Consider the following 16,813-nt stretch of genomic DNA (forward strand, 5'->3'; position numbering starts at 1 on the left):
ACCTCATAGCTATTTGACAAAGCAGAGACGCTTTAACCCAGACACCCCCAAACATCTGCTCAACACCTGGGTAATGCAGGAAGGTTTTGAGTCCGTGTTCCTGCAACCCTGTGTGGCCAAGTGGTGCTCACCAGCAGTAAAACTCCACCTGCCGCTGGCACTTTCCCCTTATTGACACTTATTTGCTGGATTTCACTGGCTCGCTGAAGGAATTCAGGCACAGGAGCAATGGTAGGGACGGAAAGGTTGGGGCGGGGGGCAAAGGGTGCCTGTGGCTATTTCTGCACGTCTTCATCCGTCACCCTCTCGGGTGAGCTGTTCCCCCCGGCTCAGAACAGCCCCATCCGCCACGGGTGCTGCATCCCTTATGGGAAGCCGCTGGAGCCAGCCGTGTGGGGGAGAGAATGACGCACGACTACGACTTTGGGCTGTTTCGGGAGTTTTTATGTTAACTCTCGAGCTCCCCGCCTGCGCGGGCCGGAACCTTCTGTTCGGGGCAGCACGGAAGGTTTGCAGCGCCGTACGCGGAAGGCGACGGCGGCCCCGCCCCGGTGTCGGCATGGCGGGCTGGGGGAGGCTGGCGAGGCTCGGCGGGCGGCTCTGGGCGTCGCGGCGGCGCCGAGGGTTCCCGGCCACAGTATCGGCAGGGCTGGGAGGGAATGGGGCTTCTGCGAGGTGGGTGCGCGGGCGGGAGCGGCGGGAGGAGCGGGGGCTGGAGCGGTGCTCGCTCTACGCAGCCCAGAGGTGAGGGGCTCCTCGGCGGTCCTTTGCCCTCCGTGGCGTCTTGGGTCGCCACCCCTTGGAGAGGCCTCTTTGTGCAGCCTGCCGGCACTGCTTTGCGAGTGGTGGTGCTCCGGCTTACTGCTGGAGCCCTTCAGCCTTAGAAATGCCCCCAGCCTGTGTGGGGGTTCTGGCAGGACAGGCACGTTTACATCCAGAGCATCTTTGCTGCATAGTGAGCGACTTGACCTGCTGTGTTTTGGGTCGCCTTGGCCTGGCCCTGTGCGGTCACTGCTTGTGTCGTTAAACACTCCACCTCATTGTCCTTGCAGAGAACTGGGGAGCATTGTGGCTTTTCTGAGCCCTCACAGAAATTAAGGCAGGACCCTGAACTGTTTAGCGGTGAGTGTAGAACCAGAGATTGTTGGGGCTGGAAGGGAGCTGAGCAGCTCAGTTCAAAGCTGAGGTCTAGCTTCCTTCTCACAGTGTGGCCAGCTCTGAGGTTAGACCGTGTTGCACAGGGCTTTCTGCTTTGGGGCCTTGAGAGCCTCTAAGGACAGAGACTGCACAGCCTCTCTGATTGTCTTCAGGCAAAACACTTTTTCCGTACGTCAAATCAGCATCCCCTTTTCAGTTTGTACCCCTTCTCTCATTCTTCTGCATGCACCTCAGTAAATATCACCTGCTTCTGTCTTGTCAGTGACTTTCTCACAGGCTTTGGAAAGCTGCTGTCAGGTCCACCCTAGGCCACCTCTTTTCCAGACTAAACCAAACCCAGTTACCTCACTCCTTCTGTTAGGGCAGGTGCTCCAGCCCCTGGTATTTTTGTATAGCACAGCTGGATTCACTCATTTGTAAACATCCCATTTGTACTGGGGACCTGAAACTGGATTTAGTATTGCAGATGTGGTCTATTTGGAGTGCTGAGGAAAGGGTAAGTGCTTGCCTTGATCTCTTGACTGTGCTTCTGTTGATGAAGTCCAGGCTGCTGTTAGTCTTCATTACTGTGAGGAGCCTGCTGGCTCCCTGTTTACCTTTTTGCCCCCAGGACCTTCCAGGTCCTTGGCCTAACTGGGGACCAGCTCTGCTAAAGTCACAGCCTGTACTCTCGCAAGAGGTTATTCCATCCCAGTTGTGGATGGGACTGTGCATTTCTCCTTTATGAATTTCCTTGGGTTCCTCGTCAGCTTGTCTCTCTGACTGGCAGAGGGACACCCTTGAGCATCATCCACTGCTCCCTTCAAACTTAAGAAGGGTGCACTCATCCCCTTTTACAGGTCATTGATAAAGATATTAAATAGGACAAATCCCTGAATAGACACTTGAGAAACTCTGTTTGTAACTGGCCTTCTAATAGAGTCCAAAACACTAGCCATGGCTCTTTCAGTCAGCTGATCCAGCCAGGTTTTTGCCCATCTGGTAGCCCACCCATCCATGCCATAATATCCCAGCTTGGACAGAAAGATACCACAGGAGATGGTGTTAGAAAGCCTTGCTAAAGTTAAAGACACCCACTGCTATCTTCTCATTCATGAATCTTAACTTTTTTTTATCATAAGGAGTGGTTGGTTTTTTTGTTGTTGCTTGCTTCCTTTTGGTGCACTTTAGAATACTTCAGAAGTTGGATGAGAACATGACAAAGAATTAGGTGGTTTTGGTCATGAGTGGACAGTTTGAGTGATGGTGGTTGACTACCTTGGTAGTATGATTTTGGTCTTTATGACTCTATGCTGTGTCAGGTAATGATTTGTGTTATTCATTACATTGCAAACATACATGTCACAAGACATTATTTGAACTGATAAGACACTTAAAATTTTTTCCCACCACTGGAAAGGGGACAGCTGGGCTTTCTAGTCAGGCACACTAATAGTGCAACATGGTGGCACGAGCATCTTTCTGAAGAGAATGTGGAGTTCCTGAAGAAGATAACTGCGGAGGAATACAAAGCTCAGACAGCCAGCAAGCTCTGCCCTCTGAAAGATGAGCCTTGGCCACTGAATGAGTGGACACCAGGTGAGAAAGTATCTCTTCTGAAATACCAAACTCGTGCTGAAATTATTACTGTTGTGTTGTTGCATTCAGTAACATCAGGATTGTGCCTTGTAAAGTATTCTCCTTTTTGCTTTTACATCAATCATTCAATACATTTAGTAAATAAGTAAATGTAATACATCAGTTCTCTAAAAAGCATTCAAAATATTACATGGTGTTAAGAACTCTTAGTTTTTAGTCTATATCAGCACTTGGCCTATCTGACTGCTGTGCAATGACGAGATAATAAAGTAAAAATTTGTCAAAAAAGACTCCTTAGAATATAAAGTATATGACCTTGAAAACGTTCTTGTAAATACTGCTGGACTCTGAAGAAAAAGTGTGGTATATAATACATCCCACTTCTGTGATTCCAAAGTTTTATGGTCTGGAACACAGTATTAAGTTTTTGAGCCTCCAAAAGGGTCATGTCATTTGGGTGGCAGACTTGACATGTTGCCTTTGCTATACAGATTTGCAAAGATTGGGTGGGAGGAACCTCTTACAGTAAACTTTTCAATAGTTAGCTTGACTCTAAAATATGGGTGTTGTATTTAAAAAAAAATTAAGGGAGTCTGAAGTATTGGTTCTTTTAATGGGGAACTGGTTGCATGTTCTATCAAACACAACTGGAACAGATAGAACTTCACTGCTAGTGGGATTAAAAACAATTAACAAGTTATTCTCAGCCTACTCACAGGGAGTCAGTGAAGTTTTCTCTCCTTCACCTCCTTAGGAAAGATCAGAGTTAATGAATGGGATTTTGCAAGTTATGAAATGAACCCTTTCAAAGATTAAGTATGGAGTTGCATTCCTGTTCTGTTTTAATCTACAGATTCCATCAGAGTTGGTGTTGTTGCAGTAAAACTGGGAATGATGCCAATATGGACCAAGTCCGGAAAAAAACATGCTGTCACATTACTTAAGGTGAAATAAATCATAATGAAATTCATCTCCTGTCCTGTATTCAGATCGTTAGCCAGACATTTCAGTCAAAAGTGAAAGTTATTACTTGCACAGAGTAGGAAATCCCGAAAGAAAGGAAAGGCTTCTTTTGGTCGTGGATAGTACACCACGCCCACTCTGTTTATATCCCGAACTTTCTGGGAGCAGTCTGCCTTCTGCCTCAGCTGTTCAGGTGCTGCAGAGCTGTGAGCAGTGTTACCTAGGTGAGGCAACATAAAGCTGGGGTTAACTACCTCACGTAACTTTTTTTATTTTGCCACCTGCAGGTACTTTGGGTTAGTTTCACCTTGGTTTCTGAGCCTTTGTAGCCCTGAAGCTGCTTCTTCATATTCTCTGGCAGCTACTGTTGTCATGAAGCCTTTTGCTCACGTGTTGCTGCCATATGATGAACCAGTGCCGTGAAGGACATCAGGTTTGCAGGGCAAAAGAGCAGGAGTCTAAAATGTCAGCTCTTACTGTATGCTTTGCAAGCTTACAGAAGGGATTTTGCAGATATTGCATGCAAAAGATGACTATAAAAGATTACTTGATTTCTAGAGCATTTATGAAAATAGTTTGCATTCTACTACTATTTTTTTCCTAAAATCAGTCTTTAGTTGATTGGTAAAAGAATGTCTACAGTAAAAAAGTAACAAACACTACAGCTTACTATTTGTAAACTGTATCTTCTGTTATGAAAACAGAGACTGACTTAATTTCACTTGTTTTAATAATCTCTTACTATCATCTTAAAGCACACACATCTGCTTATACTCAAATAAACACTTTTCCTTTTCTTAAGGTGCAAGATTGTCATGTTTTAAGATACGTTTCAAAGGAAGATTCGGGTGGAAAAACAGCTAAGCTGCTTGTTGGAGGCAAAAACGTATCTCCTTTTTCTGTAAGTGAACCACTCTGGGTGTTACTGTTAGAATAGTTGTTTCTGTTGTCCTTGCAATATGAAAGTAGCATAGGTAGACTTCTCTGAAAGATTGACAGACACCTGTGCTTTGGAACAGATCTTTTGTTGCATTCACCTTGCTTATTTCCTAACTGTAAATTCTTGGTTAAGAGAATAGCAAGAAGAATTTTTTAAAGTTTTGCCTCTTGATTCTCTAGGAAAGATGTGGGTTTAGGAAGTTGCTTTGATGTGCAGTGTCCTATGCTGGTGAAAGGGTCTGAAGGACTATTAGTAGCGTAGAAACGTATGTTCACCATGTCTGTGGAGGTGCAATTAAGATGAGAACTGCAAGATGCACACTTTAGTGGCCTGTTGTAAACTTACCCAACTTCTTTGGATGTTTAGAAGATTTTGTTCTCTAGCTTATTCTTCCATACTGTTTTATTAGGTGTAGTTGTAATTTTTCCACATGTCTGTTGACATTGTTTAATTTGCCTATAGTTTTACTGATGAGTAAGTTTAAGACTTAAATTTTCAAAAAGATAGCTTCATGGTAATAGCTCATCAAGAGCTGTAGCAAAACCACTCATTCAGACACTCCAGTTTCCTGGTGTGGAATTCCCAGATACCTTCAGTGGTTAAAGTTGTCTAGCAGAGCTGTCATTTCTAAGGAGGAAATTTGAGTTATAGATCAAGGTAGGAACAAAGCTTTCTGTCAAAGGATTGCAATTTCTGTGATCCGTTATTTCTGTAAAATGCCATTTTTCGCTTCTTAAAGTGTCCTGACACTCATTTGTCTGATTTAGTCAAGTAAAAAATATCCAGGGCTCATGACCACTAAGCAGATTATCTCAGCTGATCGTGGCTTTTTGAGGACATGGATTTCACTTTTTCAAACTGACAGTTGTCCCAGAGCCTCAAAATTAATCTGTGTACTTGTTTCTGCTTTACCAGAGGTGAGGGAAGAAGGAGCCTTTTAATTTGCTAAACCTGTTGGCCTTTATAGTATATTCTACTGATTTTGAGCAGGCTGATACTTTAAGGTACCTCTCTGGTATTCAGTGGGTTTATGCCATGTTTCACCATCGCTGCTTGTAGTTCCAGGTGTCTGTCCTGTCACTTTAGTCCATTTCCACTTTCCAGATGTGACATTTTTCCTGGAAAAATGACAGCTCTGTTTTTTCTTTCATGTTACTTTGGTCTAAGACATGCAAGAACTATGTGAATAAAAATTTTCAAGTTGTATTTTGCACATTAGACTCCTTACAGTTGATCTTCTTCCCAAGCAGATGATGTTACCAGTAATTCAATTTGTTGTCAGAGTAATAACGTGTGGGAAGTAAGGAGGTATAAAGAAAATTTCTGTTTAAATAGCTCCTACGAACTAAGAAAATTTCTTCAAAGATAAACTACCTAAAAGGTCAACTCAAGGACTTTTTAGTAGTGTGAGTTATGTTAATGACTCTCTCTGGGCAAAACTTTTCCCAAGTTAGCTTCAATTAATTTGATTGAACTTAGATTCATTTTAATAAAAAATTAATTAAATATCCTTAGATCGATCTGTGATGAAGGCCTGGCCTGAGACTGAACTGTGTATTATGATTGTACTGAGCTCTGTATTATTGTTGTTGTTATCATCATTGTCATAGTATAAACTAGGTAATTCCTAAGGAAGAATTTGGCATGCTGATTCTGAGCAATTTTGCTTGTTGAGGTACTAACAAATGAGGTATTTCTATGGTGTAGCTGCAAGTTTGAATCACTGCTCTGCTACGTTTATCAGCCTTTTTATGTGTTTCTTTTCTCTTTGGAATGTCGAAAGTGAGAATTAAAGGAAGGGTAAATGATACTGTATTGTATTAGCATAAGCAATTTATCTTCTGTTAGTTCCTCATAGGAACATCTGTCTTCCTCAGATTCCTCACAGCTTCTGATTTTTAATGAGTTCAAACAAAAGATTCCCTCAGTAATTTTACTAACAAAGAATTTTCTATATTTCTTTTGAGTGTCAAATTGCTTAAAAGCTGATAAGGAATATTGCACTTTTAGCAAGATATTTTTTTTTCCTTTTTAGCTTGATATATGTCACTCTGCTACAAGTGAAGAGATTTTTCATGATTTTTTAATGCAAACTGTTTTCAAATGTACAGTTCTGACAGTGTTCTAACGTTTTTTGGTCAAAAATATTTTATATGCTTCCCATAAGTGAGGGCATATTGATCATTTTCCTATAATACTGGAAGATATCATTGGTGTTTTTAAAAGTTTAGAACATCTGAGAATTCACTCAATATTGCTTTTTAGGAAGGCTTTGTAAAGACTGCAGTGTTTTGTTTGTAAAAGTACATCTCTCTGACTCAACTGTTGTTGCAGTAGAACAGTGCAAGGCTATAACCTTGAGTAGGACTTGAGATAAAAGTGAATTTTACCCTTTGGCTTCACTGTGCTTTTCTTCAGCTGTGGTAGCACAGGGCTCCTCTTGCTGTAGCTTAAGGCAGCAGTTTCACATAACAGTGGAAGTAAAGGATTCATATACAGGCACTTAGTAGAAAGGCCATATCTTTATTTTTAATTCTCACATATGGTTCTACAGATTAAAACAGTTGTCCTCCATTGATGCCTCAAATATTTGTGGTCTTAGGGAGATTTTGTATGTAGCTGATTTTTTTTTTAAAGGTATTTGAAGTGTTTTGTACTGTGAACTCAAGTTAACAAATCACTAGGAAAAAACTTTTCACTCTCAAAGACTTTCTATCCACACTTTCTCCTCAAACAAAGACAGATTTTTATACTTAAAATTGCTGGTTTTTTTCTAAGAGATTCTCATCATCTTGCTTCCTCATTCTTCATAAAACTTCCTCTCTTGTTCTAACACTTTTTAACAAATTTTTGAAAACAAAAGAAAGGACATCATGCAAATTTTCAAAACTGCGTTTTCAAATAAACTATGTTACTTCAGTTATCCAAATTATTTTGTCTTAAAACATAGAAAATAATTTTGAGAGAGAGAACTGCACAGAAGTTTTGAGAAGTGAACCTCAGAGATGTGACTATCCTAGTGTGACAGTATTGTTAGATGCTTAAATTGCTTTCTAGGAGAATTCATTTGAAGAAAATTTAAGTGGCATTCCTTTTTTCCTATGGCTACAATTTACCTGCATTACTGTTTCTGTTGCTTGGTTTCATTTCATGGTCAGCAGTTCTGTGAGCTGTCTTGTTTAAAACAGCTGAGAATAATTTTAAGTACTTTTAAATTTGTCAGGATCCTCTGAAAAGAAGATCCTGCTTTATTAAGTCAGCAGTGGTTTGACACTGAGTGTACTTGGTATATCTTAAAAATACATGAATCATAAACTTGTTGTTCTTAATTTTTCTTTTTTTTTGTCCAGAGACTCAAAATTCTGTTCTGTGGAAAAGTTAAGCCTTTTGAGAATTTTCTGCAAGATGAGACTTTGTTTCTATTGTTTTCTTAGTTAAATCAAATAAATTTTATTTATGGTAGTGTGGAACTAAGTCATCAGTAGCTTTGAAAAGAGAACATATTTTTAAATTATTACAAAACTCTTTGTAAACCATGACAAAACCAGTAGTATCTTTTATTTATATTGTAAATGATTCTGATCTTGGAAATCTTCATATGTATCTTATTTATATAATGTAGCTGTAGGGTAACTAGTTGGCAGAAAATAAAATGCAGAGACAGGAGTTTTAAATAAATTTTATATAGAGATAAAATGCTACTCTCAAGATAAAATTTTAGTATGATATATCTGTTCCTCTGAGTGGTGTTGACAGTCTGTAATCATTTTCTGTGCCAGGTTGATCTTGGGTATTTTCAGATCACTTCTTTTTTACGGCTGCTTTTTGTTACAGAAACCAGAGTCTGCACATCAGATTTTTAAAGAAGCTGGAGTACCACGAAAGCAGAAAGTTGCAACATTTAATGTAACAGATGATGCTATAATTAAGCCAGGTAATTTTTTGAGTTGCTGATTATTACATGCCTAATCATTTAACATCTGCCACTTGTAGACCTAAACAAAGTTATGACCTGTATTTAATTTTTGTATGGAAGTTGCTGAATTATTCTTTGTCATTAAGTACAAACATACTTTTTTCTTAGGGAAAATTAGAAATTTATTGTTTAGTTGATGAGAAGTAGGATTTTTCCTTTTTCTGGGGTACTATGTTTCAATTGATTAGAAAGTTAGTCTAATCCAATTTACTAATATGAACATTGAATTAAGAAGTAAGTCTGTAACCTTGACTCACTGACTGGGAATAAATATGAATGCAGTTATGGGAAGTTCTGTGTTTATCCTTATGAGAGGGACACAGAATTTTGTGGTACTGTTTCTCAGGAACCTAAAATAGCAGTTTGAGGTTTTTTTCTTCTTGCTGCATTCAGAAGTAGAACTGATGGCTGTCATTGAGGATGTTTTTTCTGACAGCTTGCAAAGTAAAGCACACTTAAAATGTGTTTATAACAAATGTTCTCACTAAAAATCAGTATTAGCAGTTTGGAGATCTTACAAAAAGTTTTAAGTTTCTAATTATTAGGTAGTACACTTAGGTTGCTTTCACTTTTGACGATTATAGGTATTTTCTGAAGAATGATGTAGAGTTGGAAATTCTAATATATTGTGTATTTCCTTGCCATTAGTGAAGCTTTTTGTAAGATCTTTTTAAGACAGTGTGGTAACTGATAAAAATCAAATCTGACATGCTAAATGGAAGCAAAAGCTTGAGATAAAGCAGAATTGCAGGTTTTCAATAAACTGGTTTTGCAGTGCATGTATTTTGTACATAACATCCTTTATATGCATGATTTTGTGTCAGTTGACAGGCATCTTATTCCAGGTGTGTATGGATTATATAAATATAACATGACATAATATGAGAATTTTTATGCTTGAGATTTATGAGAGGTTTACATCATTTCAGTTTGCATTTGTACAGATTTGAAAAAGCATGAGAATGGATGTGGACATGAAGCAACTAAAATTTCACTTTTTTAATGGATGTAAAACAGGTTGGAAACTGTGAAATATGCAGCTATATAGATCTATACAGATTTATCATGAACTAAGTTATTAATTTTGGTTTGTTGTGGGTTTTTTTTTAAGCTGCTAATAAAAGAATATTGCACTTGGATAAAAAAAATCACTGAAGACAAAATAAATCTAAAAGTAATATTTTGATACTGCAAGTATTTAAGGAATTAGTGTAATTACAGTGAGGTGAGTGGTGTCACTGACCTACAGTAGCACTAATTCTGCTGAAAGTTAGTGTATAGGTAATTCCCCAGTGGATGAGGCTGTACTTCTGCCATAGTCTTTACTTTGGAAACACCATGTCTTAATAAAGAGAAAGCATTGCGAAACTATCTTTTTTTTTTTTATTATTCTTAACCACATTTTTTTATAGTAAGTGGGTTTTCTTTGTGGCTTGATTGGTTTTTGTTTTGTTTTTCTAAAAACTCTCCACCTTGTAAAGTTCTGGTGGTTCTAAGTACAGCATGTTCTGTTTTCTTGCTAAGTGTGTTTATTATGAATCTTAACTAATTAGACGTTTGGGGCTTTGTGTATGAAGTACAACGTACCTCAGTAGAGCCCTGGCCCTTCCTTCCTATTCATCTGAAATTGGTCTAGGACCTGAGAAATGTGCTTCAGTAGTAAATACAAAGCATCTCTCTTACTCTGTGAGGTTCATAAAGAAGAATAAATAATATGTGAATAAGTTTTCTTTCCTTTGCTGTGACCGTAATCTACCCTGTATGATAATGACTGGATAGTGATTTAAGGACTTCAGCACTTAGTTGAACATGATCTCTCCTCTTCTTTTGAAGGTACTCCTTTGTATGCTGCTCACTTCCGCCCAGGGCAGTTCGTGGATGTTACTGCAAAAACGTAGGTTTCTAAGGATTTAACGTGTGCGGTTCATCTGTCAAAGAGACTTCTGGTTCTCTTTTTCTTCCCTCTACTTTGTCTTGAACCCATGGATCACAAAAGCAGAAATACAATTGCAAGAGTAGGGACAGGAAATACATGTCCACTCATTGGATCAGCAATATAAAATTATTTTTCTTTGCTTTTGATTATGAACAAGATGAATAATTAACACTATTAGGGCAATGGTTCTGCCTGTATCTGTCACATGTACATGGAACAGCTTGAGAAAATGTTGTTCAAGCTTAGCATGGCCAAAGAGATCTATAATGCAGCATCTGTGGTATGTAGAAGTGGGTAATGAATGCTGAAAGGCATCAGTTCTCAAAAAGACTGCTTGATTTTGATTTGGTGAAGAGATGTGAAGAGAGATCTATCATGTGGACTGAAAAAAAAGCAAAAAGATATTGAATACATTTAGCAGGACAACAGAGCTGTCAGATTCCTTTTTTTTTCTGTTTTCTCTCATATTCCAGCTCATGTCCTTGCCAGCAGTGGCTAATGATCTTTTACTTTAATGTGGGAGGAATGATTTCCTTTCAGACCACTGTGAATGCCAAATTAGAGCTCAAGTGGTAGAGGGTGTCGAAAGAAAAATTGGCATCTTGTGGCAAGGACTAGTCATGGCTCTTGTGGTACATCTGTGATTTCCACTGACCAAGAGAACTGAGAACTCCTATCTGTGTGTTTCAGTGAACTGTTATTTTTGTTGTGTTGCGATACAAAGATAACATTTTCTGGGGTTTTTTTAGGTGTAATGGAGGTAACACCGAACTGTAATAGTCTCACATGTGTGTATGACCTATAAATGTGTAATATCATTCACAGGGTCTTGTATATATGGGGAAACCAAGCACCTGACTGCATTTATGAGGGTACCCTATTGAGAAAAGGAAGTCAAGGAGTTGACTGAAATTAGTATTTTTTTTATGTCAAACTTCCTTATATAATACTTAGATCTGGCATGTTGTTCATTCTGCTTCTAAATTGCATTCTGTGAACAGCCTGTAAGAGACAATAGCCTGTTTGCAAAACAAAACAGAGGATCATTAGGAATACAGTTTTTTAATGAAGATTAAGTGTTACTGTTTGTTAATGCAGAAAAGCTTTGTTTTTCTAAAAGTATTTCAAGAACTAGTAAAGGGATTTTTTTTTTTTGCCATGTAGAAGATACTGGTAAACAACCACAGGATATTTGTATCTTGGTATTTGAAAATATTAGCAAGCTAAAAATAGACTTGAGTTCTTGGTCACGTTCAGTGAATCCATCTTAAAGTAATTCAGTATTTCTGACCTGTTTTCTCCAGGTATTTGTATGATCCCATTTCAGAAATTAGCTGTTTGTTTGTGCTGGTTTGGTAGCACATTACTTGTAATCCTTCTGCACAGGTGAAGAAAAAATTTTTCTGCTAAAGAGAAAGATCAGTTGGGTTTTCTGTCAACATGATTGTCTAATCATTCCACTCTTCCTGTATCAAAATTTTTTTAACCTTTTTCTGCGGCTTACTCACATTTTGATTTCTACTTTTAAAGTTTCTTTCTTCTTAATTTCCACTTTTCTGGAATGCTTCATTTATCATATTCCCTTAACTCTTGGGTAAGAATTTAATTATTTTACTACATTTCAGTTTTTCTTTGGGTCTTTTACTTTATTCCATGGAATTTCATCCAGTGTTACTTAGTCTCATACTTTCATGAAGTTCATGGTTTTTTTACTTTTCAGAATACTGTATTCATGATTCGTAGTTACTGTACCGGGAAGTACAGATTCCACAATGTCACAAAAATATCCAAGAAATGCTTCAGTGAAGGGAAAAAAAAGTTACCTTGGGAGTGGTTATAGCATTGACCTATAGCATTTGGGCTGCACTGTGAGGGGAAAAAATGACAATGTGCTTTATGTTAGGTTTGTGTTCTGAACCCACCTCAAGAGAAGCCAGCTTCTCCCTGCTGAACAAAGGCCTTGGGAGGTTTGGTCCACAGGCTGAAGTGAGCCTTTGTACATTACTCTGTAAAGCCCCAGTTTTAGCAGTGCTGTAGGCACTTGGAAGATCCTAAGCTATAGGGGCGTTTTGGAAAGGTACTTAAAGAAAAATAACATTGAGTTACAGTAGGGAGGATAGTTTGACTTCCTTTCCTTCCTCCCACTTCTGTCTTATAGAATATAGAATGGTTTAGGTTGAAAGGAACCTTAAGGGTCATCTAGTTCCAACCCCCCTGCCATGGGCAAGAACACTTCTGCTAGACCAGCTTACTCAAAGCCCCATCCAACCTGGGGAAGGGACCTGGTTCTTCCTAATTCAAACCACTGTGGATTTAAAAGAGAGTAATTCCTAAAAACTTGCTATCACTGGTAGCAAAGTTTTTAGAAATGTTATTACATGAACATGTACTTTACATTTTTAAGATTGACAGTAATTTTGTTTTAATGGAGGAAACACCGAAGTGCGTGCAATGTTTGAAATCATGTACATGAAAATGGTGGTGCTGTTGGTAAGAGCATGATTAATTCTAATCATTCCTTTAAAAAAGAAAGAAAAAATAATGTCACCTCAATGAGGAGATAATGTAGGAGAATATATTATAAAGGATATTTTAATTTTTTGCCAACTCTTAATTATCCAGATGAGCAAGATATCTTTCTGTATGCTTCCTTCTACCAAAATAAATCAAAAATATGGTCCTTAAAAATGAGCAAGCTTTTCTTAGTTATCATAGCCTGAATGAAGGATTTGCACTACATTTCAGAAGTCTTGGTTAGCATCTTCATTTTGTTACGAAAGTGTAGGGTATTTTTTTTTAGTTGTCTTCTTTTACTCTTCCCTACAAATATTTTTGTCAAAGTCTTTTATTCATTTATAGCTCTGTAAAGAAAAACACTTTCACAGAAACAAGAAGGTTCAGTTAAAGATGTATGCAGTTAGTTTTTATTTGAAGTCTCATGATTTGTTCAGCACAATATGAGTAGCTTTTAGAGCACTGTCATTGGGCAGTGTGTCTGCATGCTGTCAGTCTTCTATAGTGCTGAAATATTTTCCTTAGTACTTATTTTCAGCTATTAAAAAGCTCAATTCTTAAGTTTAGCCCTGGTATGCTTTGAGCTAAGATTTGCAGCACTGTCCAGAAGCACTTCTCTCACAGGTTGCACTTTTGTGACCCCACCTGGAGTGCTGCATCCAGCTCTGGGATCTCCAGAACAGGAAGGGCATTGACCTCTTGTCCAGAGGAGGGTCACCAAGAGGATTAGAGAGATGGAACACCTCTCCTACGAGGAAAGGCTAAGAGAATTGGAATTGTTCAGCCTGGAGAAGAGAAGGCTTCAGGGTGACCTAATTGCAACCTTCCAGTATCTGAAGGGAGCCTACAAGAAAGCTGGAGAGAAACTATTTACAAGGGCCTGGAGTGACAGAACAAGGGGAAATCACTTCAAACTGAGAGTAGGTTTAGATTAGATATTAGGAAGAAATTCATTACTGTGAGGGTGGTGAAGCATTGGGACAGATTGCCCACAGAAGTGGTGGGTGCCCCATCCCTGAAAGTGCTCAAGGCCAGGTTGAATGGGGCTCTGAACAGCCTGGTCTATTGGAAGGTGTTCCTTCCTTGGCAGGGGGGTTGGAACTAGATGATCTTTAAGGTCCCTACCAACCCAGGCCAATCTATGATGCTTGTATGGTGACTTCCTTAAGCTGACATAGGGCATAGGCTGCTGCCCAAAGGGAAGGTGGTGCTCTCTCCCAGAGTCCCCATTGACCTTCTGTCGCTGGTACTTGTGTCCTCAGTTGCATGACGGAAAAGATCAGTGTGAGATACCTGTATTCTTCTCTGGGTTAGTTTTCAGAGGGATCAGTTGTGTGCCCCAGCTTGCTCATCACCCGAGTGAGCTTCTGCACTAGTACACAGGTGACCAGAACATGGTGATAGAGAGGGGTGGGACCATGCCTGCCGTGGTAGCCCAATGCTGTGTGGACATGGAGTTGTATCTTACCTCCTTTTCTGCCACTTCATGACCCATTCCGTGAACATTTCAGGAAAACTTGGGAACGTGAGAAATTTTGTCACTCCAAATTAAAAATCAACAGTAGTTTTATTTGAAATGTGCCAGTATTAAGTGATGATTCTGGAGTGTTTATGGTTTATTTAAGCTTTGCTAGGTTAACAGTGTAATCTGAGCCTGAAAGTATGTTCTACATTTGTCCGAAATTATTGGACTAAGTAGATGGAATCCTTCTTCCTTTATGGCATCTAAATAACGGTCTTTTAAATGAACTATGAAGAGTTAGCAGCAAACTTCATCAGAGTACTTTATTCCAGTAGCTTTCTAAATGAAAGTTGTCTCATTAGGTACTGGCATTTTATTTGTATCAAACCTGGAAAATGAGGTTTTCTACAAAATTAGGTGGTTGACCTAAACACCTGCTTTCCTGCAGGTGAGAGTAGAATTACTGTATGCAATTAAACTCTAATTCTGCACAAGGATTACTTTCATTTAACATTTATGTGTCTTAGTCTTTCATCTCATCATTGCTGCCTGCGATTCCTTTCTGGGACTCAGGTAAATATGTTTCATTCAGTGAAACCAAGTAAATTAAGTCATAAGGTAAAGTGTATTTGTAGGTTATTCAGTGATTTTCAATCAGTTTTTCACAAATAAATAATGAAACTAATCTGAAACATTATTGAACTAGTATGATGAAAGAGCCTTGGTAGATAGTAAAATGTTGTACATTTTGAAGTACTCTTAATTTCAGAATTGTGATATCTTTCCTTGACTTTAGGCAGAATATTTCAGAGGTTGGAGATTTGTTTTCATATTCCAGATTGATCAACAGATCCAAGAGAATTTTCAACTTTACCAGAGTGCTCTTTTTTAGGCTGGTTACGCTTCCTATAAATTTCCTAAAGCTTCGGTACTGTAAAGTCTGAGACTTTGTTCACAGAAAATAAGTGTGTAATTGGAAGGACCAAGAAGCAGATGAACATAGTCTATCACATAAATCATTAAACACTAGCAACTCTATCTTGTGATGTAATCACTTCTTTCTGAAGATATCTTAAAACGTTGATGTATTAAGCATTTTTTTTCAAAATACATCTCTTGTAAGTATTAGGTATTTATTTTATTTTTTTTAAAGTACAATTTATAGTATTCTAAATTGTTTAAAAATGAGCAATCTGAATGAAATATTGAAGTGGTTTCATGACATCATGCTTCTTGATTCAAGTTGACAGTACTGTTTACTTTTGAATTGGTGGCTTTTTAAGGTTGTGTGGTTTTCTCTCAATTGCAAGGACATTTTGCAGCTAAAGAATTAATCATGCCCTTGATCTGCTCACTCTGGTAACTGCACAGCTGTTGTTATGCAACCTGCTTGCAGTTGGTTTTGGAGGCTTTGTTAAGTTCATCTTCCAGCTAGAGATGCCAGAAGTAGTCTACGTGGAAAACATGGCCAGTAATAGATAGTTTAAAAGAAAAAAATAACATTTTGGCAGAACAGATACGAGTTTTCCTATGGCTTAGTTTCTGTATGTATTTCAAAGTTATTGATCCCCTAGCAATATGCAGACATAGAAAAGACAAGTTTTGAGCCTCTCTTAAAATGTATTTTTCAAACCTTTTTTTACAACTATTGCTGTTTACTAATGCAAGCTTTTAAAATAAGCTGATTCTATGGGAAACTGGTGTTAAAAAGCCTTGCATCCTTTAGATTTCTGTCTTGTGTTCCTGTTTCCTGGTAACTCAGGTCCTCTTTCGTGGAGGTGCCTTCCTTTAGCTTCCTCTCATGGCCCTGACCCTCTTCATATCCTCAGGTTCCAGCACTGTCTGCTGGCCTGGAAGGACTGTCTTTCTGGTGACAACCACTTGCATGAGTGGCCAGCTGCCAAGCCAAAGGAACATAGCACCACTTAAATTGTATTTTAGCATTTCCGTAGTTGTAGGTAAGGAGCAAAAAAAATTGGGAGCTTCTATGCAATAAATCTCAATTCAAACAATTACACGTCTTTCTTTGCCAAATTTAAGTGGGATTGATCCTTAGATTCTAAGCAGCTCTTGTTTCCTTATGATTCTGTGGCTTTAGAGAGTCTTTGTGGCTGATTCTGGCTGTAGCTTGACGTGCTCAAGGCATCTAGGGCAGCAATTAGAGGAGAATTACTCAAGTGGTAAGAGGAAAGAATCTAGTTTTCACAAATGTTGTTGTATTCCATGTTTGTATATTTTCTCTAGTTTTTCATGATAGTGCTGAGCAGGGGAGTCAGCAAAATGCAG

General features: G+C 38.7%; 1 protein-coding gene across 1 annotated transcript in view; it reads left to right on the forward strand.

Annotated features, from left to right (window-relative positions):
• The first annotated feature begins 404 nt into the window (after nt 1-404).
• The window catches only part of MRPL3 (mitochondrial ribosomal protein L3), a 29,526-nt gene continuing 13,117 nt past the window's right edge, over nt 405-16,813 (forward strand). The window contains exons 1-7 of the mRNA XM_029961756.1: nt 405-409; nt 441-637; nt 2,557-2,736; nt 3,590-3,681; nt 4,502-4,600; nt 8,474-8,573; nt 10,449-10,509. Of these exons, the coding sequence (XP_029817616.1) occupies nt 405-409; nt 441-637; nt 2,557-2,736; nt 3,590-3,681; nt 4,502-4,600; nt 8,474-8,573; nt 10,449-10,509 (734 nt within the window). The remainder of the gene's footprint in view (nt 410-440; nt 638-2,556; nt 2,737-3,589; nt 3,682-4,501; nt 4,601-8,473; nt 8,574-10,448; nt 10,510-16,813) is intronic.

This window comes from Manacus vitellinus, unplaced genomic scaffold (assembly GCF_001715985.3).
Source record: "Manacus vitellinus isolate BGI_N305 unplaced genomic scaffold, ASM171598v3 scaffold_3_pilon, whole genome shotgun sequence".
NCBI lineage: Eukaryota > Metazoa > Chordata > Aves > Passeriformes > Pipridae > Manacus > Manacus vitellinus.